Source organism: Gekko japonicus, unplaced genomic scaffold, assembly GCF_001447785.1.
Source record: "Gekko japonicus isolate JY-2015 unplaced genomic scaffold, Gekko_japonicus_V1.1 scaffold20, whole genome shotgun sequence".
In the NCBI taxonomy this organism is placed as follows: domain Eukaryota; kingdom Metazoa; phylum Chordata; class Lepidosauria; order Squamata; family Gekkonidae; genus Gekko; species Gekko japonicus.
Genome location: NW_015169172.1, coordinates 2,994,918 through 3,020,696, shown reverse-complemented (window position 1 = coordinate 3,020,696; position 25,779 = coordinate 2,994,918). Strand labels below are relative to the sequence as shown.

General features: G+C 42.8%; 1 protein-coding gene across 1 annotated transcript in view; it reads left to right on the top strand.

The window, feature by feature from the left end:
* The window catches only part of LEPR (leptin receptor), a 92,700-nt gene that overhangs the window by 33,792 nt on the left and 33,129 nt on the right, over positions 1 to 25,779 (top strand). Inside the window, exons 6-9 of the mRNA XM_015415786.1 lie at positions 9,765 to 9,910; positions 10,928 to 11,072; positions 21,809 to 22,102; positions 22,190 to 22,307. Of these exons, the coding sequence (XP_015271272.1) occupies positions 9,765 to 9,910; positions 10,928 to 11,072; positions 21,809 to 22,102; positions 22,190 to 22,307 (703 nt within the window). The remainder of the gene's footprint in view (positions 1 to 9,764; positions 9,911 to 10,927; positions 11,073 to 21,808; positions 22,103 to 22,189; positions 22,308 to 25,779) is intronic.

Sequence of the window (25,779 nt, the reverse complement as noted above, 5' to 3'; positions counted from 1 at the left end):
TTCTTAGTATTTATGTCTTACAGTATTGCAGCACTTGCAGCACTGTGTAACATTGTAGTCATCCAGAAAAGACAGACTGGTTTCAATTTCAGGTAGTTTCCTACAGTCCTTTGCAGTACTCCAGAGTGTGCTAGATGTCAAATGTATTTGTTGTGATGGTCTCACAATAGTAGTAGATTTTTGGTATATTCAGATCTTATGCTGGAACCTATGACCAAACTAGATATTCTGGTTTTTTAATGAGTTTCCCAACCTAAGATAGAAGAGAAGAATAAGAAGAAAAGATTGGATTTATACCCCGCCCTTCACAACCCAAAGGTGTCTCGGAGCGGCTTACAAACTCCTTTCCCTTTCTCTCCCCACAATAGACGCCCTGTGAGGTAGGTGGGGCTGAGAGAGCTCTTGACAGAAACTGCTCTTTTTCAAGAACAGCTCTTGTCAGAACTATGGCTTGCCCAAGGTCATCCAGCCAGGTGCAAGTGGAGGAGTGGAAAATCAAACCCGGTTCTCCCAGATTAGAGTCTGCGCACTTAACCACTACACCAAACTAGCCCTCAGGGATGTTATTTGCTCCATAAGGGAGGCTCATTTTCCCTCTAACAGGGAAAACACTTCCCCTTGGAAGCTGGTTTGGCTCACAGTGCAGAGGTAAGGCTGATAACCCTTCTCCCTTCACACTGTAGTCCAGGGCTCTTCCACATTCTCATTTTGGTTGCAGTTTAAATCTGTGGAGTGATATGCCGGACATACAGCAATGTAATATTTAATCAGCCACTAAAGGAAGCAAAACATGTGTGGAAAAGAAACCCTCCCCACACACCAAAGCAATAGGGACACACAAGCAATGGAAATGAGAGAGCGGAAGAGCTCCCAGTCTGAATCAGGGCTCTGCAATGGTTCGGAAATTCGTTCCCAGCAGCTGCCTAAGTGGAATAAGAGTTGTGTTGGTAGAACCCGACTCAACTCATTAAATATGTAGGTTGGCCTTATACTAAGTAACTTATATGAGCAGGGGATATCTTTATCCCATAGCCTCCTTTAGGGATGTGTACTGGGAGCAGGGGCATAAAGGGTCTGCACCCTTTGGATCCATGAAGGGACTGCTATAACTAACTAACTGCTATAACTAATGTAGTAGCTGGTGATTGAAGACATTGCTTTGCAAAACTGAAGAGGTAAAGCCTTTTTACAGGAATTTGGGTACCTTTGAAGGGAATGCTAATCATATGTATCTATATTCTTGACATCTGGAATCCATATCCATACTGAAGAAGGTATGATCCAGCAGAGTTAAGTATTTTTAAGACTCTTTGAGCCAGTTTGGTGTAGTGGTTAAGTGCGTGGACTCTAATCTGGAAGAACCAGGTTTAATTCCCCACTCCTCCATTTGCACCTGCTGGATGACCTTGGCACAGCTGTTCTTGAAAAAGAGCAGTTTCTGTCAAAGCTCTCTCAGCCCGAGCTACCTCACAGGGTGTCTGTTGTGGGGAGAGGAATGGAAAGGAGTTTGTAAACCGCTCTGAGACACCTTTGGGTAGTGAAGGGCGGGGTATAAATCCAATCTCTTCTTCTTCTAAAAGGATATGTAAACACATTTTCAAAGAGTGTCCCTTCACTTTGGTCATGTTATGATATTAATTTTGCATACTAATCTTAACAGTTATACATAAAATGTATTATTACACTGTCCTTAATGATATACATTCCTAATATATTATGCCAATTTTAATCAATTCCCAGAAAGGTCCGATCAAGTCTACATGTACCTTCTCCTTTCAAACTCTTCTAAAGAAATTACAATGTAACAAAATTTTGTATAATGGCATGCACAGTATGAAAGCAGATGGTTGAGTCTTCAAATAACTGACCCCCTTTACTGTTAAATGTGTACAAGAAATTTGAAATGCTGGAATATAATGGTGTGTGTAAGTCTCTTTTGTTGGTCTTTGTATTGTACATGGTAGTTTTTATTGCTTTTATTAATATTTTTTTGAGCAGACCATGTATCAAACTAAACTGATATGAACTGATACATAAAAATGGGTAAACACACAGAGGACAAGCACACAGGGGACAATTTGGACAAAGTTAAGCATTTTTTTAAAAAAATCCCACAAGTAACATCTCTCCTTTTAAAGTCAACAGGTCTTCAGATGCTTAACTGTTCCAGGTAAAACTCACTGTGGGTTAAGCATTTGTTTACAGTATTTGGATTTTTCAGTTGTTATATCCAAACATCTTTCTATGTATCTGAAAAGCCACAAATATTAAGTCAATATAGAAAACTTTCTAGAGTCACAGAAAAGTCCCTATCAAAAGGTATTTTTTAAAAGATACCTCTCCACACTCCTACCACCAGCTGGATTCTAGTCTCTAACACTCAATATAAACAGAGACATTTGGCAATGTATCCAAATACTGGATGTATTTGGACAGCTCTAAAAATTATTTATCATCCCTTTTGTTAGTATGACACTTGTTCCATTAAAATTAGAATTCTAGTGTTAAAAAGGTGAATGCTTTACTCCTGCTATTTAATTAATCAATCAGATAACAAATTCATTTTGGTACTTTCAAGTGGCATTGTCACAGTTAAGCAGTAGTAGTTTATTGAGATATGCTTATTTTTGGAAACATGCTCTGTGTCAGAACTGAGGAAAGGCATGAAAAATCCCCAGTTATAGGTATGAGAAACAGCACCTCACGTCCCATGCACACGTCATCATCCAGCCCCTAGGTCACTATGGCAACCCTGACAGATATACGGTGCCTTATCTCATTCTAGCCTGGCAGAGAAGACTCCAAGGCCAGCTCCCTTGGGAACTGGCACTGGGGAACAGGTTAAGAAATGGTTATGGTTTCTACAAGCATCCACTCCAAACAACATCTGCACTTCCCTCAGGAATTCCCTCTCCCCTAAAGTATAGCAAGCAGTGAAGTGAATTACAGAAAAATGAAACTGAAGCTTGACAGGCATAAGCAACTTTTTTAAAAAATTTTTAAATTAATTTTAAATATAGAATAAACAACAATACATCAATACAACGCTGCAACACTTACAATACAAAATTTTTATCCCTCTCCCCTGTATATAACCTTAACTTTAATACAGAACATTTCTCTAGGATAGACACAACTATCTCATTATACACTTCCTTTTTCCATAGCTATATATCCCATCTTTAACCTTTAATATAGTGCAATCTTAGAGTATTTCTCCGGAATGACATAAGCTTTATTTTGCCCCGCATTTATATAATTTAAAACAGTATACCATTTTTCTACAAAATCATTTTGCTTGTTTGGTATGTAATCCCTTCTTATTTGCGTCGCTATTTTATCCGCTATGAGTACATCCGGATTCAGAGGCGAACCAGGAAATTACAGGCCAGTCAGACTAATGTTCGCCCCAGGCAAATTAGTAGAAACTGTAATCAAAGATAGAATTGTTAGGCACATAGAGGGACAAAGCCTGCTGAGGGAAAATCAGCATGGCTTCTGCAAAGGGAAGTCCAGCTTCACCAAGTTTTGGGAGTTCTTTGGGAAAGTGAACAAGCATGTAGACAATGGTAGATATCATATACCTGGACTTTCAAAAGGCTCTTGACAAGGTACCTCACCAAAGACGCCTGAGTAAACTTAGCAGTCATGGTATAAGAGGACTGGTTCTCTTATGAATTAAAAACTGGTTAAATGACAGGAAGAAAAGAGTAGGAATCAATGGACAGTTCTCACAATGGAGGGCAGTAAGCAGTGATGTCCCACAAGGATCAGTATTGGGATCGGTACTATTTAATTTATTATAAATGATCTGGAACTAGTAGTGTAGTAGCCAAGTTTGCAGATGGTATTCAGGATGGTGAAAACCAAGGCTGACTGTGTAAAGCTCCAAGAGGACCTCCACAAACTAGATGAGTGAGCAACAATATGGCAAATTAAATTCAGTGTTGATAAGTGTAAGGTGATGCACATTGGGACCAAAAATCCCAGCTTCAAGTATAGGCTAATGGGGTTTGAACTTGCTGAGACTGAGTGGAAAAAATATTAGGGTCATAGTGGATAGCTCAATGAAAGTGTCAACCCAGTGTGCTGCAGCAGTTAAAAAGGCAAACACTATGTTAGGGATTATTAGGAAAGGGATTGAGAATAAAATGGCCAGTATTGTAATGCCTCTGTATAGATCTGTGGTGCTGCCTCATTTGGAATTCTGTGTGCATTTCTGGTGACTTTATCTCAAAAAGGACATTGCAGAGCTGGAAAAAGTACAGAGGAAGGCAACCAAGATGATTAGGGGGTTGGAGCACCTTCCCTATGAGGAAAGGCTGAAGAGTGTGGGATTTTTCAGTTTAGAAAAGAGATAACTGAGGGGGGACATGATAGAGGTTTGTGAAATTATGCATGGGGTGGAGAGAGTTGACAAAGAGAATTTTTCTCCTTCTCCCAAAATACTAGAACTTGAGGGCATCCAGTGAAGCTGATGGGCAGTAGGTTCAGGATAGACAAAGGGTTTTCCTTTATACCATTGAGGAATTTCACATTACCCTTTTTAACCCGTTTTGAAGCCGTTTTTGATCCGTCATGGAGTAAAGCGGTATAGGGCTGCCATTTCACACATGGCTTTTCCCTTCCGGTAAAGAATTGGATCTGAAGTGGTTTGCCATTTCAGACTGCACCACTTTTTCCCGCTTTTCCCCCGCCGTTTTTCGCCCGTGCAGGCGATTTCCAGCTTTTTTTTGAACATTCACTTTAGAGCACTATAGCACTATAACAAAACACTCCAGGCATTTCAATGGCGTTGATATAATGCTGTCACGTTACAGCATTTTAGCACTATAGCGCTATAATGCTATAAAGCGAACGTTCAAAAAAAAAAGCCGGAGATCGCCCGTGTGGGCGAAAAACGGTGGGAAAAAGCACATCGGATCTGGGAGAGGAAACTGAAGACTACTTGGAAATGGTTGACAGGTAAAACGCTTCAGCCCCATTTCCTAAATGGGACAGAAGCGTTTGTGTCTGAATTTACAAATATATTCCAGTAGGGAACTGGTTCTAAAACGGCTCTGTCTGAAATGACAGACCAGAAACCGTTTGGGAACCGTTCCTCTTCCGGATTATATCGTCTGTCTGAAACTCCTCATTCTGTTTGCATGAAGCTGATTTTACAAAATAGTCACTGAAACTTCTCATTAGGCAGAAAATCGACCGTTTCTTGCCAGGTATAAAATAACTTGAGTTATAACAATAGCCCCTGACTTTTAGTAACATCTTTTCAGGAGTGTGTAGTGAAGAGCTACAGGGGCAAAAATGAATTGGGGGCAAGTGTAGAGCATCTCATGGCATATGCTGAGCACCTTATGCAACCAATCAAATCTTATTCTTGGTTTAAATAATGTGCCTTTTAATTAGTAACCTATATAAAAAGAGCAATTTGATGTGGAGTGTTATGTGAAAGATTAGTGTTAACTGGAGCGGAGTTGTTGTATTTGAACTTCTAAATCATATCAACAGTACATATGACAACAGAATTCGACATTGTCAGACCTTGTAGGCCACAATTAAAACTAAAATCTTCTCACTTGTTTTTTTAAAAGAGGCAAACACAACTTCTGTGCTAACTCAAAAATTGTATCCAAAATCATGCCATGTCCTGAAGGCTCTATGACAATTTCAGACTTTCTTTTCTTTGTCTTTAATCTGAGAAGCTGTCTGACCCAACTACTGCTTTTACTTCTGTGTATAAAGAAGTTCAGGCCCTTGCACTCACAGTTTTGCAGCATGATGTATGGAGACATGAATATCAGCTCTGTGAAAGAATATGTGAAACTGTCTTTGGATACAGTTGATTTTTGCACAATTTTTTTGTTCCGTCTTGTTTTTGTTATTCTGACAAATATATCTGGCTTGCCTGCAGGTTTCTCAGGATCATGACCAAAAAAAGCACTGTATAAATGCAATCAAAGGCACTATGCTGAAGTGCAAAGGAACAAAGAACATTTATATAACACAATGTGTACAAACAGATACAATATAGTGTATACATATGACATACAATAACACAGAGTGTACAAAAGAAGCCGGCACACAGGACATAGGATGAAGAGACAAAGACTCCGGATTCCAATCTTCATTTCATTGATACTTCTTCAGTTGTACCATACAGCTACAATAATAATAATAATCAGCCCAGCAATTATTGATTGTTTTATCTTGTTTTTAATTATTTTAACTGTTGGCATATATGCCAATGGAGCTGCGGTGGCTCAAGTGGTTAAGAGGCTGAACTGCAGGCTGTGAAAGGTCAGTAGTTCAGCAGTTCAAGACCTGAGTTGCCGCATGACAGAGTGAGCTCCTGTCTCTAGTTCCAGCTCCTGCCAACCTAGCAGTTTGAAAGCAAGAAATTGCAAGTAGATAAACAGGTACCACTTCGGTGGGAAGGTAACAGCGTTCCATGTGCCTTGGTGTTTAGTCATGCCGGCCACATGACCATGGAAATGTCTTTGGACAGCTCTGGCTCTTCGGCTTTGAAACAGATATGAGCACCGCAACCCTAGAGTCGGATTCGACTGGCTTTCGAGCAAGGGAACCTTTACCTTTTTACTAAATATGCCAATATACATTCCTGGGATCCCAGATCACCGCAGACTGTGACAGCAGCCATGAAATTAAAAGACGCCTGCTCCTTGGGAGGAAAGCAATGGTATTCCCAGTAGTCATGTATGGCTGCGAGAGTTGGACTATAAGGAAGGCCGAGTGCCGAAGAATAGATTCTTTTGAACTATGGTGCTGGAGTAGACTCTTGAGAGTCCCTTGGACTGCAAGAAGATCAAATCAGTCAATCCTAAAAGAAATCAACCCTGACTGTTCTCTGGAAGGCCAGATAATGTAACTGAAGCTCAAATACTTTGGCCACCAAATGAGAAGGGAGCACTCACTGGAGAAGACCCTGATACTGGGAAAGATGGAAAGTCAAAGATGACGGGGACGGCAAAGGATGAGATGGTTAGACAGTGTCATAGATGCAATGAACATGAAATTGAGCAAACTTCAGAGGACGGCGGAAGACAGGAAGGCCTGGCGTGATCTGGTCCATGGGGTTGCGAAGAGTCGGACCCGACTGTGTGACTGAACAACAACAAAAAGATGGAGGTAAATATTGTGACTTCATAAATTATCTTTGATTAGGTTGTAAATATTAGTATTAATTGCCAAGCTGATTATTATTATTATTGTAGCTGTATGGTACAACTGAAGAAGTATCAACGAAACGAAGATTGGAATCTGGAGTCTTTGTCTCTTCATCCTATGTCCTGTGTGCCGGCTTCTTTTGTACACTCTGTGTTGTTGTATGTCATATGTATAAACTATATTGTATCTGTTTGTACACATTGTGTTATATAAATATTCTTTGTTCCTTTGCACTTCAGCATAGTGCCTTTGATTGCATTATTTATACAGTGCTTTTTTTGGTTGTTATATAGTATACTGTGTTATCACTTTTGTATTCTCAGGATCATGGTAATTATCTATATAAATCAAGTGTATTAAAGATAGAATTGGATTAGGACTTCAGGTTCTCATATTACCTTAGGAAACAGTGCTCTCTCTCTCTTTTTAATCAAGGCCCTTGGGAATTTTTGCTTTTTAGGTAGGACTGGTTAAGAAATCAGTATGTTTTGAGCTTCACGGTATAGATAGGCTTTTCATTAAATATAAAATGACAAGTTCTAAATAGAAAAGGTAAATAAATATTGCCTATAATAGTGACCCAAACAATTATTTTTAATCTGCGTTTTTTTGTTATCTTGGGGGGGGGGCTACTATTTTGTGCAGAATTTAGAATGTAGGGGTCTCAAAATAATTGAAACTGAAAAAAAGATATACACTCCAGCAATGAGTGCTTTCATACCAGCACCCTGATCAGCCAGTTGATAGCACTGCAACCTGACATACTTGACAATGGCCCCGGTCATACGGGCCGGACAATGTGTGGGGGAAGCGTGGCTGTTTGCCCCGGAGGAAAATAACGCGCGGTTGCATGATCAGACGTCCCTTCGAGGTCCCGTGGAGGTCCCGTGGTTAGGGGGCAGGTGCCGATCACACGATGATCCTGCAGCGCGGCAAAGAAGCTGTGCAGCGCGATCACACCAGCAATCGCTAGGCGCCGCTTCCATGGCAAACAGGATGGATTTTTTTAAAACTGAAGTTTGTGCATACGCATGACTGAGCAATCGTATCTGCACATCCGAAGGCGGGTGGTGGGCTTACCAGAGAGGGCGACAAACGCTTCCAGACCCCAACAGAGCTCCGAGGCATAGCCAATGGAGGGGGAGATGGGCCCCTTTGTCACAGCCGCTCTAACCGCCTGTGTGACAGTGGCCATAGCGACCCTCCAGAGGCGGCAAGCCTGGCTGCAGTGGGAGGGGGCCTGTTTGTGCGCATGTGCCATTGGGCACTTGTGCGAATCCTGTAGAGACTTGGGGGAAAAAACCTGTTCGCGACGGGACATGGGCGGGTGCCGGATGCCACGGGATTCCACCCGAAACGCGATCAGGCGCCCACCCTTGCCCCGCATTTTCCAGAAACTAGTACCTTGGAGGTACTAGTTTTTTACCCTACATCTTCGGTGGGAAGTCTCAGGTTCGGCACAGGAGCTCTACGCTTTCCAGATGTGGTGGTCTGATCGCCCCAGAAAATCTACCTATCTTCCATCTCTGTAGCGTGGCTAATGTTCCGTGTGACCGCGGCCTTGGATAGCCAGGGAGGGCACAGAAGTAGGTTTGTAGCAAGTGCACATGGCATATCTCAGAGGCTTCAGATCAAATATATCACTTATATGTCTTGGTCTATTCTTGTTTCCAAATTTGTAAGTAGTAAAGCAGATGGTAGCTCCATGTAGCATTACCCCATTGGTTCTAATTTTTGTAAACTATCTGCATTAATAAACTTTATTAGTCTAGCAGTAGGTAATCTATTTCAGGTGGGTTAGTTATCATTATCCTTAGCCCCACTTTGTTAATAACATTGAGTTAGCTGAAGATGGATCCAGAGGCCTGTTTATAAATACTTTGTGTACAGAGATAGCATTGAATCATTTCGTTGTGTATAAACTAAGACAATTTAGCAATGTTTGGTGATTAACTATGGGATATTTGGGACATTGGGATATTTGGATTCAAATTTCAGTTTACCTTTAAAACTGCTGGGTAATTTTGAACATACTATCATACTACGATTTCCTATGTTTAGAGTTATAATTAATAGAAAATCGTATTGCAAGTAAAAACAAGGAAATACTGTTATTCTCCCATGAGATTTAGGGGTAGGTGATATTATATAAAGTTCTACCTTCAGTTACCCATTTTCTCTGTGATTTTCATCTCTAAAAACTCTCTTAATACTACAACCCTAACCTGAGGCCCCGTTTCATGGCTACATTCCGACTGTGGTCTTTTTGCTGCCTTTGGAAACAGAGCAAGCTGCTGCTACTACAACTGTTTCAGACCACAGCCGCACTTCAGCAAAGCATTTAATAATATATTGAAATTCTTCTGCTGTATTGGGACATGAAGCAGTAGGAAAGCTCCTTGTAGTTTAAGGCAAAATGGGTTAAAAAGTGTGACCTAGTTACTATGTCATTTTAAATGCTGGCTTTCTTCTGTTTGTATATATATGTATGAAACAAACAATGTAGAAAACCAAGATAGTATAAATACATATCAGTCATCTTAACTAACAAGTACAATGTTGGTTGTAATTTGTTACAGTAAAACCTGAACCTCCATTACATGTGAAAATAGAAATGACAGATAAAGGACAGTTAAAGATGTCTTGGTCTAACCCATCACCAAAATTGTATCCACTTCAGTATGAAGTAAAATATTTTGCGAATATGACTGAAAATGTCTATCAGGTGAATGTTTCCTTTCTCTTTTGGTATTTTTATTAAATGGAGTAATTCTATGGTGCATCATAGGTTCTAACTGATACTCATTTAACATCAAATGATCTTCAACATATCATTTATCAGAAATTCTGAAAAAATCTGTAATGCAATACAATAGTTATAGACTTACTAGAATAATATTCTTATGGTAACTGATGTTTTTATTTTGTTTCCTACAGTCTGCTTCTGACAACAAAAGTGCACTTCTATTGACTGGGTGGGTGGAGGGAGTGATTTCTGCTGATTCCCTTCCTACTTTGCACCTGTGCTGTTCGTGAGAGCCTCTTAGCCTCAAAGAACAACATTACAAGTGGCTAAGTAGGCTGCAGCAATATGGAGAAAGATGAGAAAATCCTGTTCTGCAAGCTCCACTCTGCTACTCCACTCAGTAGCATTATCTCTTCATATTTTCGCATAGCCAAGGCACAATCTTTTGAAAATTACCTTGAAACAAGTGGGATTGAGCTGCTATTTCAGCAAGACTTATTCATTGTTGTTCCACTGGCTCACACTGTAGTAGCTTTTAAACAAGGAATTATTTTTTAAAAATGAGGTTTGGGAATAAAAGATGGTGGCTTAATTTATGTGTAATCATATATCATCGGCCTAAACTGCCTAGAGACATCCATTCTCTAAATGCAGTTTACAACCATGTGCTAATTAAGCATGGGTATGGTCAGAATCCAAACAGTCCCTTTGATGAGCAGAAACTATTAATAGGACTTCTTCTGTCTTTAATAATCAGCGATTTGGGGAAGGTGCAAGAGGCTATGGTTTACAGAGGACCCAGAAAAGATTTGATATGCACATTTAGATCTAGGCCATAATCTACCATTTGTAAAAAACAGAAAGAAGCTCTGACTAGTGTTAATTTTAAAATTTTGTTAATGTTGATTGGCCACTATTTATATATATATATATATATTTAACTAAATTGTAGAACACAAAGATTAATATGTTGGTTTATTTAAATAATTTAACCAGGCAGTTGAAATTACCATGGAACCCTCATTGATCCTAAGCAATACCCTGCTTGATTCTTCATATGTAGTTCAAGTTCGATGCAAGAGTATTTATGGACCTGGTCTCTGGAGTGACTGGAGTTCACCATTTCACTTGAACCTGCAAGGTATGTCCTCAACAGAAATCCAATTATTGCTGGAATTTCTCAGAATTTTATTTATTTGCTGAAAAAAAGATATATTTATAAGGTATAATGTGTGACAAAGTTCATATATGGTCAGATATAAATCTGTACATAATACTGTGACATGTTACAATCAGTGCTCCCTCTAAGCTGTGGAGTATTGTGAGCGATTTGGCTACTGCATAAATTAGTTTTCTCTGGAGCCATCCTTCCTGAGCTAAATCAAAAATGTGTGAGCTGGAAGTTTAAAAACTGTGAGCTAACTCACACTAACTCATCTTAAAGGGAACACTGGTTACAATGTAGTATCTTGCGCTGTATAATTCCAAGTGGTATTGCAGTACATGAAATTATCTATCTAAAAGTCTATAGTTTCGTGATATGTCTTGTAGAACATGGCTTTTATTTTATTTACTTATTTATTTGAAACATTTATTAGCTGCCTTTCTACCCTGTAAAACTGAACGTGGTTGACAATGTAAATATAACAATGATTATTAAAAACACACATAAATAGGGCTGCCAAGTGGGGGCGGGGGGCAGGGAAACCCCCGCTTTGGAGGCCCGATTTCCGCCACGGCAGAATCGGGCCCCGGGGGGAACTCCGCCCACCAAAGCTGCGTCACCAGAGGTGACGCAGCCACGTCGCTCTGTTGGGGGCGTCGCTTTGTGCGCGTGCATCCGGCTCCCGGACCCGTCGGAGCCTCCCCCGCCTTTGAGTTTGCGGGACATGGCAACCCTACACATAAAAGACCACAATTTAAAGTCTCAATTAGGACTTCCAATAAATAATAACGAAATTAGCCAAATGCAGTCCTGCATTTAACTGTCTTCAAGTGCCTCCTGAAGATCAAAAGTGAGGGGTCAGGTACACCTCCCAGGGGAGGTTGTTCTGTAATTGTGGGGCTGCTAGCAAAAAGGCCCTTTCTTGTGTGCCTATCAGATAAGTTTCTTTGATTGGTGAGACAGTCAGGAAGGCCTCTTATGGTGATTTTAATTCCCAGGCAGGAACATAAGGGAGAAGAAGGTCTTTCAGATACCCTGGATTCAAGATATGTAGGCTTTAAGGGACAAAACAAACAACTTGAATTTGGCTCAGGAGTAGATTGGCAGCCAGTGTAATTCCTGTAGTATTGTCGTCATGTGCTCCTGGTAGCTGGCTCCAACCAGTAGTCTAGCTGCAGCATTCTGCACTAGCTACAGTATTCAAACATTCTTCAAGGGTAGCCCCAAGTATGGCACATTGCAATAGTCCAGTCTAGATGTAACTAAGACATGGATCACTGTGGCTATATTTGACTGAATCAGGAACAGGTGCAGCTGACACATCAGTTGAAGCTGGGCAAAAGCACTCCAAGCCACTGCAGCCACCTGGTTTTCTAAGGTGACTGCTGTGTCAAGCAGTGCTCCCAAACTCTAAACCTGGCTTTTCAAGGGGATTATAACCCCATCCAAGACAAGAGAGATCTCAGCTCTCCAATCTGCCTTTCTACTAGCCCAGAGAACCTCTTGTCAAGTTTTAGCTTGTTCACCATCATTCACCCCACTATTAACCCAGAACATCAGTAGCATCCTCAGAATTAGGTGGAAAATAAAGATAGAGCTGGGTATCATCCACATATTAGTGATACTGGAACCCATACTTCCAGATGACCTCTCCCACTGGTTTCATATAGATATTAAATAGCCTGAGAGAGCCATTATTGAGTAGTGTTTAGAGTGTTGGATTTGGACCTGGGAGTACCAGGTTTGAATCACCCCTCTGACATGGGAGCTTGCTGGGTAGCCTTGTGAGGATAAAATAGAGAAGAAGAGAGTTATGTAAGCCACATTGGGTCCCCATTGTGGAAAAAGTTGGGGTATAAATAAAAATAAATAAAAAAATAGATAAGATTGAATGCTGCAGATTCCCGCAGACCAACAGTCATGGGGCAAAGCAGGAATCCCTCCTGAAACCAACTCTCCTAGTTAGGACTCCAACCAGTGTAACATAGTGTCCCTCAGTCCCCATGTTGAGAGGTGGCTCAGTAGGATACTATGATTAATAGTACTGAAGCCCACTGAAAGATCCAACAGAACTAGCAGGGTCACATTTCCCCTGTCTAGTTCTTGATAGAGGTTATCAACCAGGGTGACCAAAGCAGCCCATGTTCCAAATTCCATCCTGGAGCCAGATTGAAATGGATTCAGAAAATCAGTTTCTTCCATGAACCCCTAGAACTGAGAAGCAACCACCCACTCTAGCACCATGCCCAAGATTGGAAGATTGAAGACTGGGTGAAAGTTCTTTAACTTTTTTCCAGAACAGATCTAACCACTGCTTCCTTTAGCACAGGTGGCACAACTCCCACCCACAAGGAAGCATTTACCACTTTCCTTACCAACTCAACCACTCTCCCCTGTGGCATCTTTTATCAGCCAAGAAAGGCAAGGGTCAAGAACATAGGTGGTAGGTCTCACCTGTCCAAAGATTTTGTCCACATTTTTGGGGTCCACAAGCTGAAAAATATCCATATAAATTAGACAAGCAGGTGCCAAAGGTACATCTGAACATGCATCCACTCTGGCATCTAACCAAGAGTGGATCTGGATGATTTTTTCATGCAAAGTAGCAAATTGATCACAGCATACCACTGTGTGGTCAGAGCCTAGTTCTTTAGGACTAGGGATGGGCATGAACCAGGAAAATGGAGGTTCATCCTGGTTCATGGTTTGTGAAAAGTACACAGACGGAAAGTGATTTCAGCAAAGCGTACTTTATTCGATAAGGAACAAGACAACTTTGGCCGGCTCGCAGGCCGGCTTATATCCCCCAAGAAACCGCCACCCAAAACACACTCCTACTTCCCTATAGGTTTTTTACAGTGGCCACCCAAAACACACTCCCAAACACACAGTGGCCACCCAAAACTGCCACCCAAAACACACTCCTACTTCCCTATAGGTTTTTTACAGTGGCCGAGAGTCCCATAGGCTCTCGGCCGGGAACCTAGCCCTCTGATTGGAGCGGGCTAGGATCTGCATAGTCCATTGTCTCTTGGAACAAAGCTTGATGTTTGTCTCTGGACTTGTCTGGACTTGTCTGGACTTGTCTGGACTGGATACATTACACTCCTCCCACCTTGGTCCGCAGTGCACCCACAGACAAAGTCCTTCAGGTGGGCTGGTAACTTCCTGGTGCGAGTAGAGCGGCGAGGTTCAGGGACTGCTGCGGCTTCTACCCCGGGAGCCCTCAGAGGCGAGGTGGCTGGAGAGGTGCCGGGGTGGCGATGCTGGTGTCCCCGGCGCCTCCAGAAGAGGTGTCTCAGGTTCAACCAAGGGTAGAGCCCGGGGGTTGGCCACCAGGAGTTGGGCCTGGGGTGAGGTCTCCGGAACCTCAGCCATGTCCGAGTCCTCGGGGACCAATGGCATTGTCTGGTGGCATAGCTGGTCAATGTGCCAGTGTAGAACTTGGCCATCCTCACAAGAGACCTCATACGATCTGGGGCCCTTAACTCATATGACTTGTGCCAGGATCCAGGTGGGCCCCCGGGCATAGTTCCGTGCGTACATGGGATCTTCCGGGAAGAAACCCCTGGCTGCCTCGTGCATCTCCATGCTTGGTGCCTCTGTTGATGCCCAGTCGGGGTGCAGATGATCCAACTGGGTTGCCAGGCGGCAGCCCAGAAGTAGCTCTGCCGGACTGCGCCCTGTGGTGGTGTGGGGCATCATTCGCTGACTGAAAAGGAAAGCCACCAGTTTATAATCCCAGTCTGGGGAGTTCAAGTGGCGGAGAGCATCCTTTGTGGTTCTGACCATGTGCTCGGCCTGTCCGTTGGTGGCAGGGTGGAACAGGGCAGCCTGGAGGTGGCGGATTCCGTAGTAGCTCATGAATTCCTGGAACTTTGCTGACGTGAACGCCTTCCCGTTGTCCGTGACCAGCGTGTCAGGGATTCCCTGGGCGCTGAAGATCTGCCACATTGCCCGGATGGCCGCCTTTGAGGAGGTGGCGGGCACAGGATATACCTCCAGCCACTAGCTGAAGGAATCCACCAGGATAAAGAAGAGTTGCCCCTGGAACGGTCCTGCAAAATCCAAGTGTAACCGGGACCAGGGGCGGTGGGAAGATTCCCAGGCCTGTTCTGGGGCTCGAGGAGGCTCAGGCTGGGATGCTTGGCAGGGGTTGCACCGCTTCACCACGTCCTCTATGTCCCGATCCAACCCCGGCCACCAGACATAGCTCCGGGCCAAGGCTTTCATGCGCACCACCCCAGGGTGCGTTTCGTGAAGGGCAATGAGCACTCACTCCCATAGTGGTTTTGGGATGACCACCCTACTACCCCACATGACACAGCCCCGGTGGACGGACAGCTCGTCCTTCCGGGAAGCAAAGGGCGTTATGTCAGGGTCTCCTTTGGCCATGGGCCACTCCCTCACCACCCAGTCCAAGACCCAGCAAAGTACCTTATCCTTGGAGGTGCCGCGAGCCACCTCCGCAACATGGACCGGCTGATCCGGAAGGGTCTTCAGGAGAGTGATCTGGTGGGCAGGAGCTGGATCCGGGTCACAGACTGGCAGCGGCAGGTGGCTCAGGGTGTCCGCGTGGCCCATTGCCTTGCCAGGGCAATGGACGAGAGCGTAGGAGTACCCCGCCAGGAAAATAGACCAGTGGAGCACCCAGGGCAAAATCATATGGGGGGTCTGGCGGTCGGGGGCCAGGAGGCCCAGCAGCGGCTTATGGTCTGTGAGGACCCGTACAGATAGTGGTGAAACTTTTTCACCCCCGCCACAATCGCCAGTGCCTCCTTATCGATCTGCGCGTAATTGCGCTCAGCCGCTGACAGAGTCCTGGAATAATATGCAACTGGGACTTCCCAGCCGGCCGGCAGCCTGTGGCCCAGTACCGCTCCCACCCCATAGGGGGAAGCATCACAGGCCAGCACCACCGGGAGCGCCTCATTGAAATGTGCCAGGACCGCATTCGAGACGAGCAGGTCTTTGACTGCCTGGAATGCAGCTGCTTGTGGTGGACCCCAGACCCAAGGTGCCGACTTGTCCAGGAGGCGATGGAGCAGTTCTGCGACTGAAGCTTTGAGGGGCAAAAAGGAGTGGTAGAAGTTCAGGAGCCCCCAAAAGGCCTGCAGTTCGGACTTGGATGCTGGAGGCGGCGCTTGCGTGATGGTGGTCACCTTGTCCATGGTGGGATGGATGCCCAAAGCGTCAGCTGTGAAGCCCAAGAACTCGATGCGCGGCACCCCCAAGAGACATTTCTCCCGCTTGACTTTGAGCCCCACTGCGTTGAAATGTAGAAGAGCCCGCAGAGGGTCTGTGAAGGACTGGCGTGGCAATCAGCACGTCATCTAGAAACAGCTGAACCCCGGGGATGCCTTTCAGGAGAGAATCCATAAAAGACTGAAAAATCCCTGGTGCCACCGAGACTCCGAAGTGGAGGTGGTGAACCTTGTGTTGTGATTGTTTGGGCTTCGGCCGTGGCGGCATCAACCGGCAGTTGTTGATACGCCTGTGCCAAGTCCAACTTGCCAAAAACACGGCCCCCCGCCAAAGCCACCAACACGTGGTTCACCACTGGCACCGGATAAGTGTGTGCCTGCAGAGCCTTGTTTAGCGGGCATTTATAGGCAACACAAATGCGCATGTCCCCGTTGGACTTCATCGGGGTGACTATGGTGTTCTCCCACCATGCCGAAGCGGCTGGTTAGAGTTTCCCCCTTGGATGGTCGTGGCCCCGCCCCCAGCGTGCCCGGCGTCATAATGTCACTTCCTGTCATAATGTCACTTCCATAATGTCACCCCACGCTGGGGTGGGGTTCCCCCCGGGGACCGATCCGCCACCAGTGGGGAACAGGCCTCTGGGGGGAGGTTTCCCCACCCTCCGGGGGGACTTGGCAGCCCTACTTTGGATGCAAAATGTCATGCCGCTGCTAGCTCCCATATGTGTGGCCTATGTCTCACTTGAGATTAAAGTGGAGATTACACTCTGTATATCTTGGAGCAAGTGAATGGCCATTTTTCCATTCACCTGCAGGCAGTTTACCAGAATCCTATTCACAGTCCCCTTAGTCACCTATAGTGTATCCCGTAAACTCAGTCTCTCAAGAGGACGAGTTCACTCCCCTTTATTTCAATTGCTTCTTATGAGTACTGTTTGCTTATTAGAGAATGTTCTGTTTACGGGGGGCGCAGTCATATTTTTTATTTATTATAGATGGTGCTGATTGAGGGGTTTCTGCTTTTTTAGTTTTTGCCTGTGGAAGCAGAAGAGCCCTTCTTCCTGTTAGTCAGGAGATGACTGTGTCTTCTGGTCAGGATGAGGTACTCTTCCAGTAGGTACATATGGAAAAAAATTGTCCCTTTATGACTTGAAGAGTTTGCCTTAAATAGCATCTGGATTGCGAAGTAGAGTACAGTTTTTCTTCCTTAAGTTAAAACTTATATTGACTTTTTCTCCTATCAGTATTATACTAGAATTTGCTTTCTTTTAGTAGTAATATTTTAAAAGCAACATGACTCCAGAATAATTCCAAAAAATATAGTTCTAAACTTTTAAAAAGTTAATAGGTAATTAGATAATTGCATAAGTAATTTCAGATTGGCAGATCACAAAATTTGTTTCATTTTCAAATAATTGAGTTCTGCTTGTTAAAATGATGTTTCTAGGGAAGAATTTAATCAGCACTTTAGGAATACCAGTGTACTGTCTACCAGAGGATAAGAAAGGCATTTGGTTAGATATTTTTGTTTAATTGAACTGATGGGTTGCCTGCTCTGGTTGCCATTTTTCCACTTGAACTGAATTATTTTCTTGTAAGCTTATTTGCAACTATTAATGTATTGCTAGAATTGTGTTCTGGCAGCAAATGACTTGTTTACAGCACCATAGAGAGTGTTTTCTTTTTAAATGTGAGGCAAGTTTGTATGTCTCCGCTGAGTGTTCCAGTGCTCCCAGTCATGTGCTGCCATTTACAGATGAATATTATCTCCCTTATCTGAATCCTTCACTAGCATTACTAACAGAAACACCATGATCATTGCTTCCACATTGCTGGCACTTTGGACCTTTTCACAGAAAACAACATTTCCTACACCAGTGTTGCATGACTTCTGTGTACTGTTTCACATTTATGATGAACATGTGTAGGCTCATTTCATCATACGATTATATACTTGTGACTTGTAGATATCTGCTGTGTGTTGTTAGCCATCAATTATATTATTTATACATGTATACTTATAAATGCCAAACCTAATTCAAACATTCATTTCTGTTCTACTTAGAGTCTATCATAAGACCACGAAATAGAATCAGTGTGTGGATTATTTTTTCTTATTAATTCCTATAGCGAAAGTAAAGCATTGCACTTGGTATCACATTGCAGAGGAGCAGAACCCAAGTCTAATGACATTGATTAGTCAGGCTTCCAGTAATAAGGACAACAGCAATAGGAAGTAATGTTATTCCTTTCCCTTCCACAAGCAGCTTCAGGGTTGTGTAAGACTGGAAAATAGCTTTTGAATTCTTCTGTTTCCTTAAATCAGGAGATGGGAGGAGCAAATGCAGCAGCTGTATTGAGAGTGGACTGTGTTTAGTTTGAAAAACAAGGTCTGGGCCAGGTTTTCAAATTTAGGTTTACTCTTGCTCCACCCATAGCAATTGTTTTTTTCCAATAGTTTCCCATTTCAATAGTCTCCCATTTGTCAGGCTCAGTGAATCTTTGGTCTAGTAGTATAACATAATAGTTTCTGGCTGCACACATAGGGTCAGATCCTGTGATATCTCAGCTCCGTCTAAGCTGTGGGGTCTTTTGGGCAAAAATTCTACTTTATGAGCTACTGGCATTAAAGTTGTGCATGAGCGATTTGGCTACTGCATAAATTATTTTGCTCTGGATCCATCCTTCCTGAGTTAAGACAAAAATGTGTGAGCCAGAGGCTAAAAAACTGTGAGCTAGCTCACACTAACTCAGCTTAGAAGGAGCACTGGTGCTGATGGTCACAGATCCAACCCACATTCCTTCCTTCTAGTCAGGGGTCTTTTTGTAGAAAAAGAGGTGCAGGAACTCATTAGCATAACTCATTAGCATATGCCACACCCCTGACATCACCAGAAGTGTCAGAAGGCCACACCCCCTGACATCACCGGAAGTGTGTCAGAAGTCAGCACCCACTGCTCCGGCTCCCCTGGACTGTTTTGGATTGCTAGCTATGAGGGCAGGGGGAGAAATCAGCCCTCACAGAAGAGGGAGAGATTGTACCTGAATAAAACTTGGTCTTAAAGGTGCCACTGAACTGTTTTGGTTTACTGGCTATGGGGGGGGGGAAAGAGCAGACCCCCCGCCCCCGCCAGCCATGGTGTGGCACCCAAAGTGCCCGCGGCTTACCCCCCGTCCTTGGAAAAGCCCCCGCCAGCCACACCGCGGCTTAGAAACCATGGGTTCTAATCCAAACAATCCATTGGAAAGTGTATATACAGTTCCTGATATCTGTTTCTCTGATGGATGATATAAAATATTAGTAATCAGTAAACATATTTTTTACTGGTCAAATATCATGTTGTGATATGCATGACAACAACCTTAGGGAAAATAATTTTTCTCCCTGCAGGGGCCTTAAATTTACTTAGTCTCTCAATGGTTCATGTTAGTGTTACACCAACAGAAGAATTATAAGGCCATTAGTGCAGATGGTAAAAACAAAGAGCCTGCTTTGCATTCACCTAAGTACATTAACACCAGAAGTACACAATGCTTAAATCAAACCATTATATTTTATGTATTTTATTAGTATTATGTTGAGGCCAGTGTTTAACTAGGAAGTTCATACTTAGAGAAAATTAGTAAATCTGTATTCTCTTTCATAAGAGACCCTGTTTTGTGGGAAATCTCTCTTAGCTATACAGGAAGTCTGTTTTATTTGTTAAAGAGTCACCATACACTATTCAACATATTAGCTCTTTATAGTAAGATTTATCATTACAGGTTTAAGACCTTTAATGTGTTCAATTAGTGATCAAATTAATGACTGGGCTTCCACAGCCACTGAAGATTTCATGTAAATGAGATCTATCTGGCATAATTATTTAAGTACTTTCTCAGTATGACATACACATACTTCCTTTCTACTGTGATCCTCTGTAGGGGCTTGTGCATCTGTAACATTTCTCTGCTTTTCAAAAATACAGTTGCTATTTCAGATGTTTTTTGGAGTCCATTTGATATATTATCTGTACATTTTTCTAGGCAGTATGAACATTACCATTTTTCCAGGTTATCCCAAAGAATGTAATGTGTTATTGGAATATTCTGTAGCTGTTCTGATTCTTGCTTCTTCCTCCCATCTCTTTACATAAGATAAGGAATAGACCTTGAATTTCTATGTTCACTCTACTCAGTAACAGTCCAGGAGAGCCCTCATTTTTTCTGGGGTTTATACAGTGGGAGGGGTGGGAACTCCTTCGCCGGGCAGAAGTTACATATCAGGTGGCTAGGTTCGGATGGCTTGCCCTAAAAATGAGAAAATCTATAGTAGCTTGAAAAGAGAAGAATTAAGATTAAGTTTTATTAATTTTAACCATTATGGTGTTTTTTATAACCAGTCTTAAAATTCTGTTCCTATTTTAATGTGATATCTTTTACCCATGTTACAAAATGTCATCGTTTTATGTGTTGGTCAATGACCATGAATAAGACTTATCTACCTTAGGCTGGCTGGCAGGGCAAGCCCCCCCCCCCAACAGCGGCCATTGGTGGCCACCCCTTTCCCTCCCCTCCTGCAAGATTTAAAGGGCCCTCCAGCTATGACATCTAGCAATCTTTGAGTAGAAGGTACTGATGGATTCAGATGGTTTGTTTGTTCTGCTTCCCTCAACAGTTCTGTCCAACCATAAAGAAAATTGATTCCTGGACTGCAAGGCCCATGTGGACTAAGCACTTGGAGGATATAGTGTGGAGGGGGAAGGAGATTAAATTGTCCAACAGAGCTGCTGTGATACAATAGGGAGTAGAGGTTGATTATACTCCTTTACCTTTCCTTAACACAGCCTACATAATCCACATGGGTCCTGCAACTGCAAGAATCAGCTTTTTCAGGATCAGAACAGGAGGTGACTAAATATGAAGCACATGCGTCTGGCTCTGGCTTTGCCGAGGTTTGGCTCATTATACTGGATTATTTGTCAAAAATTGAAGTGGTGCTGAAAAACCTGAAATCCTTAATTTCTGTTGGGTGTTTCTCCAGTGGGTGGTCTGTATAGTTTATGGCTGGTGTATTGGGTGGTAATTACTGATAATGGTAAGTTTCAATTGTTTAGGTATTGCTGGTTACATTAGTTTGTGTAATATAGTTTGTTTTAATTTAAGTAGTTTTATATTATTCTGTATTTTGTATTATATCTATTTAATAGATTTGCTGTGTAATAATTATTTCATTACATCTATATTGACTTTCATGATGATTTGTTTGTTTGTAAAATTTCAAAAAATGTTTAATAATAAGAAGAAGAACAGGAGTGGAACAAGGAAAAGAGCCATAATCCTTAAATTAAATTGATGTGAATTGGTGTAAATGGTGGTTAGCATAAATAAGAAACTTAAACCAAAAATGAGTACCAGTTATACATTATCATCATCATATAAAGTAAGTGTATATGTTAAAAGTGTATTGCATTGCATACATTTACTTGGAATTTATTATTGTTGTTTCTATTGTTTGTTTTGTGGCAGATGTCATGTACTTCCCTCCGAAGATTCTAGCAAGCGTTGGAACTAATGTTTCCTTTTATTGTATTTACAAAAACAAGAACAAAATAATCTCATCCAAGAAGATAGTTTGGTGGTTAAATTTAGCAAACGAAGTTCCAAGAAGTCAGTATACACTTGTGAATGATTTTGTTGGAAAAGTTACGCTTATTAATTTAGATGCAATGAAACCTGGTGGAAATTTCCTCTTTAATGCCTTATACTGTTGTAATGAAAACAGAGAATGTAATCACCGTTATGCAGAATTATATATAATAGGTAAGATACCCGTTCTTTTAAAATAGTTTTTGGTAAATGCTTTAATCTCAGTTTTTTCTGTTAATTAATGAAATATGTTTCAAATAGATGTTAATATCAACATCACATGTGAAACATATGGGAACTTACAAAAAATGACATGCAGATGGTCCACCAGCACAGACCCGCTGCTTTCTGAAAGCACTTTGCTGTTAAGATACTACAGGTATGTATTTTGATGACATTTTATTAAAGGATGCTTTGTTGTTGTTCAGTCACACAGTTGAGTCCAACTCTTTGTGACCCCATGGACCACATCATGCCAAGCCCTCTTGTCTTCTGTCATTCTTTGGAGTTTGCTCAATAAAGAATGCTATAGTGGTTTAAAGCAGAGATGGATTGTACAGCAGGGTTGTACACATAGGTCACTGACTTCAGTTGAATTAGAAAGGTATAACTGTGCTTAGAATTGGAATGCTGATAAAGGAACCATTACATTTGGATTTGAACCAGCACAAAATTGGATCTGCACCAGGACGAGGCATGAGATGGCCAAAGTTAGGTGAGCTTAGAAATGTAAACCATTGATGAAATCACCCCCCAGTGCCCTCTGTGATCTCATACCATCCTAGCCCTGTGGTATAACCCAGGGCTATGGAGGATGAAACAAGAGCTGAGACAGCTAGAGTGAGGGTGGCAGCAGGCTCATGATGAAGCCATGAAAACATCTTATAGGATGTTTTTGAAAGCCTATGAGATGGCAGTGAAGGCAGCTAAGAAGGGTTTTTTTTGCAGCCTCCATTGCATTTGCAAGCTCTCATCCAGCCCCATTATTCAGAACAATTCAGTCTTTAACAACCTTGCTCAAAGCAAGCAAAAAACAGGGAATTGACTATTGGCTGTGAGGCATTTGCGAGCTACTTTGCAAAGTCTTGGCACTCTGCCAGGACCTCCCGTCCACAGTTGATACAGTAAGGGAACTGGAAGCCCCTTGTCTGTTTCTGCTCTGGTTTCAATTCAGCCTGCTCTCCCAGGAGGAAGGTGACAGGATTCTGGTAGCTGTGAGGTCTACCACTTACCTCCTGGACCCGTGCATGTCTTGGCTGGTCAAGGCCTGTGGGGACAGTGTTCAGGCACCCCTGGGAGATATTGTTAACTTATCCCTGTCCTGAGGGATATTCCCAGTAGGGTTGAAGGAGTCAGTGGTACATCCACTCTTGAAAAAGCCATAATTGGACCCTGCAGTCCTTGCCAATTATCATCTAGTTTCCAATTTGCCATTTCTGCATAATGTGGTTGAGAGAGTAGTGGCTGAGCAGCTCCAGGCTTTCTTGGATGATGCTTCCATCCTGGATCCCTTCCAGTCCAGCTTCTGCCCTCACCCTCACAGATGACATCCCCAGACACCTGGACTGAGGTGGGTCAGCACTGTTGTTGGATCTGACAGTGATGTTCAACACGGTTGATTACAATTTCTTCACCCAGCACCTCACCAATGTAGGGATATGGGAGACTGCTATACAATGGCTTTCCTCCTTTCTCCATGGTTGGGGACAGAGGGTGGCACTCCGGGAGAGAGTGTCTCTGTGATATCTGCTGGAATGTGGAGTGCTGCAGGGAGCAATTCTCTGTCCGAGGTTAACATCTGTATGTGCCCCTTGCCCAGTTGGTCTGGTGGTTTGGGCTGGGTTGTCACCAGGATTGAGAATTCCGCTCCTGACACTTGGTGGGGTGCCTTTGATGCCAGCACCAAGGGCGAAGAGCCTTGGGATGATCCTGAAAGCCTCTCTTTCAATGGAGTCCCAGGTCGCCACTGTTGCCCAGGTCTGCCTTTTATCGTCTATGGCAGGTCAAGCAACTTGTTCCCTATCTCTCCCCCTGGGACTTAGCTACAGTGATCATTGCAACAGTCACTTCCAGGCTGAATTACTGTAACTCGCTGTATGTGGGGCTGCCCTTGAACCTGTCCTGTAAACTCCAGCTAGTGCAGAATGCAGCGGTGCACTTACTGACAGCGACGCGTGTGTGGGCATACATTTAGCCGGTGCTACGCCAAATGCACTGGCTACCAGTTGAGTACTGGATCCACTTCAAGGTTTTGGTGCTGACCTTTAAAGCCCTACGCAGCTTGGGGCCAGCATACCTTCAGAACCGTCTCTCCCCATATATGCCCTGGAGAGCCTTGCACTCTGCAGACCATCTACTGGTAGTCCCTGGCCTGAGCTGACATGTTCATCTCCATACTTAAATGCATCCAACCGTTCTTTTTTTCCCCAGCTCTACCGAAGCAGAGCCTCCAAAAATTGATAAAATTAAGTGTGATCCACTGCGAGGAAATCGATGCAACTCCGTATTGTATGGGGTTGGCGTGATCTGGTCCATCAACAGTTCTGAAATTACCATGATGTATCCCATGAGCATATGCTGAAAAAGGCAGAGTATGAAGAACAGTTACATTTCATTGTTCTTTTCTTTGATTGAGGGAAAGAACAAAGTTTGAGTTCAGTGGCACCTTTAAGACCAACAAAATTTTATTCAAGGTATAAGCTTTCGTGTGCAAATACTCTTCCTCAGATACAGTCAACCAGAATTTCCTCAACCATTTAGGGAAGTTTAAGAACCTTTGTTGTCCTTTATTGTAACAGCATTTCCTACTAGCAGATGATTTCATCAATGAACAAAAGTCAAACAGTGGATATAGTGTTTGTGTTTGAAAAATACGGGTTCATTATATTAATTATAATTAATTATAATTTAACATTAATAATATTTTAACTGAATATTTATTGTATTTATTGGCTTTTAATTATTTCATTGTATTTCATTGTGTTTTAGCATAAACCACCTTGGAAACTTTTTAGTAGAAAGGTAGTCTATAACCAAATTATGTTACACACATACACACATGTATCTTGTTTTGTTTGTGCACACAGCACACACAGATATGAAAGGATACAGCTTCTAATAAGAGCCATGGTATGAGTTAAGCTAGTTTTTTTAGAAGGCTGGAAATATGAGGGGGACACAGCAATATGGCTGGTTAATATTTAGAAATGTTTAAAAATAGGGATATTCTGACAATCATTGGGTTTCTGCAGTCGAGCCTCACTTGTGCTAATATTTCAGGAGACGGACTTTGGAAGATCAGCCCTTTAAGTTTTGAAAGGCAACATGGAGAAGCCCTGCATGAAATATATCCAGAACTGCTGCCTGATGAAAGACACAAAGCTCAGGGCAAGGATTAGTTCCCTAGACCAGACGATGGTCTCCATGCCTCTCAGTCCTGAATTTCTAAAACGATCCATGCTGGAACTCAAGAAGGGTTCATCTTTACTGAAGAAAAGTCTCTTAGTTCAATCCTAAGAGTACTTTCCGGGGAGTAAGCTGCATTCAGTAGATCTGAGTAGGATTCTAAGTAGACCTGCCTAGGATTGCTCACTAAATCTTTTAGACACTTCTTCCCCAACTCCATGCCTCCACCATTCACTATCAATCTGCTCTATATAAAATTAAAATTAAAGGTGTGGGCGTTCTTTCACATCAAGGACTGGTAGTTGAATCCCTCATCTCAAGCATTTTGGAGGCTATATCTGCTGACACTGTGGCCGAGTTCAGACTGACAGTTTGGCCCGGCAGCCAAACGTTTCAGGAGCATTTCAGTAGCGGATTAAAGGGGCGGGTTCACACAGGCACATCTG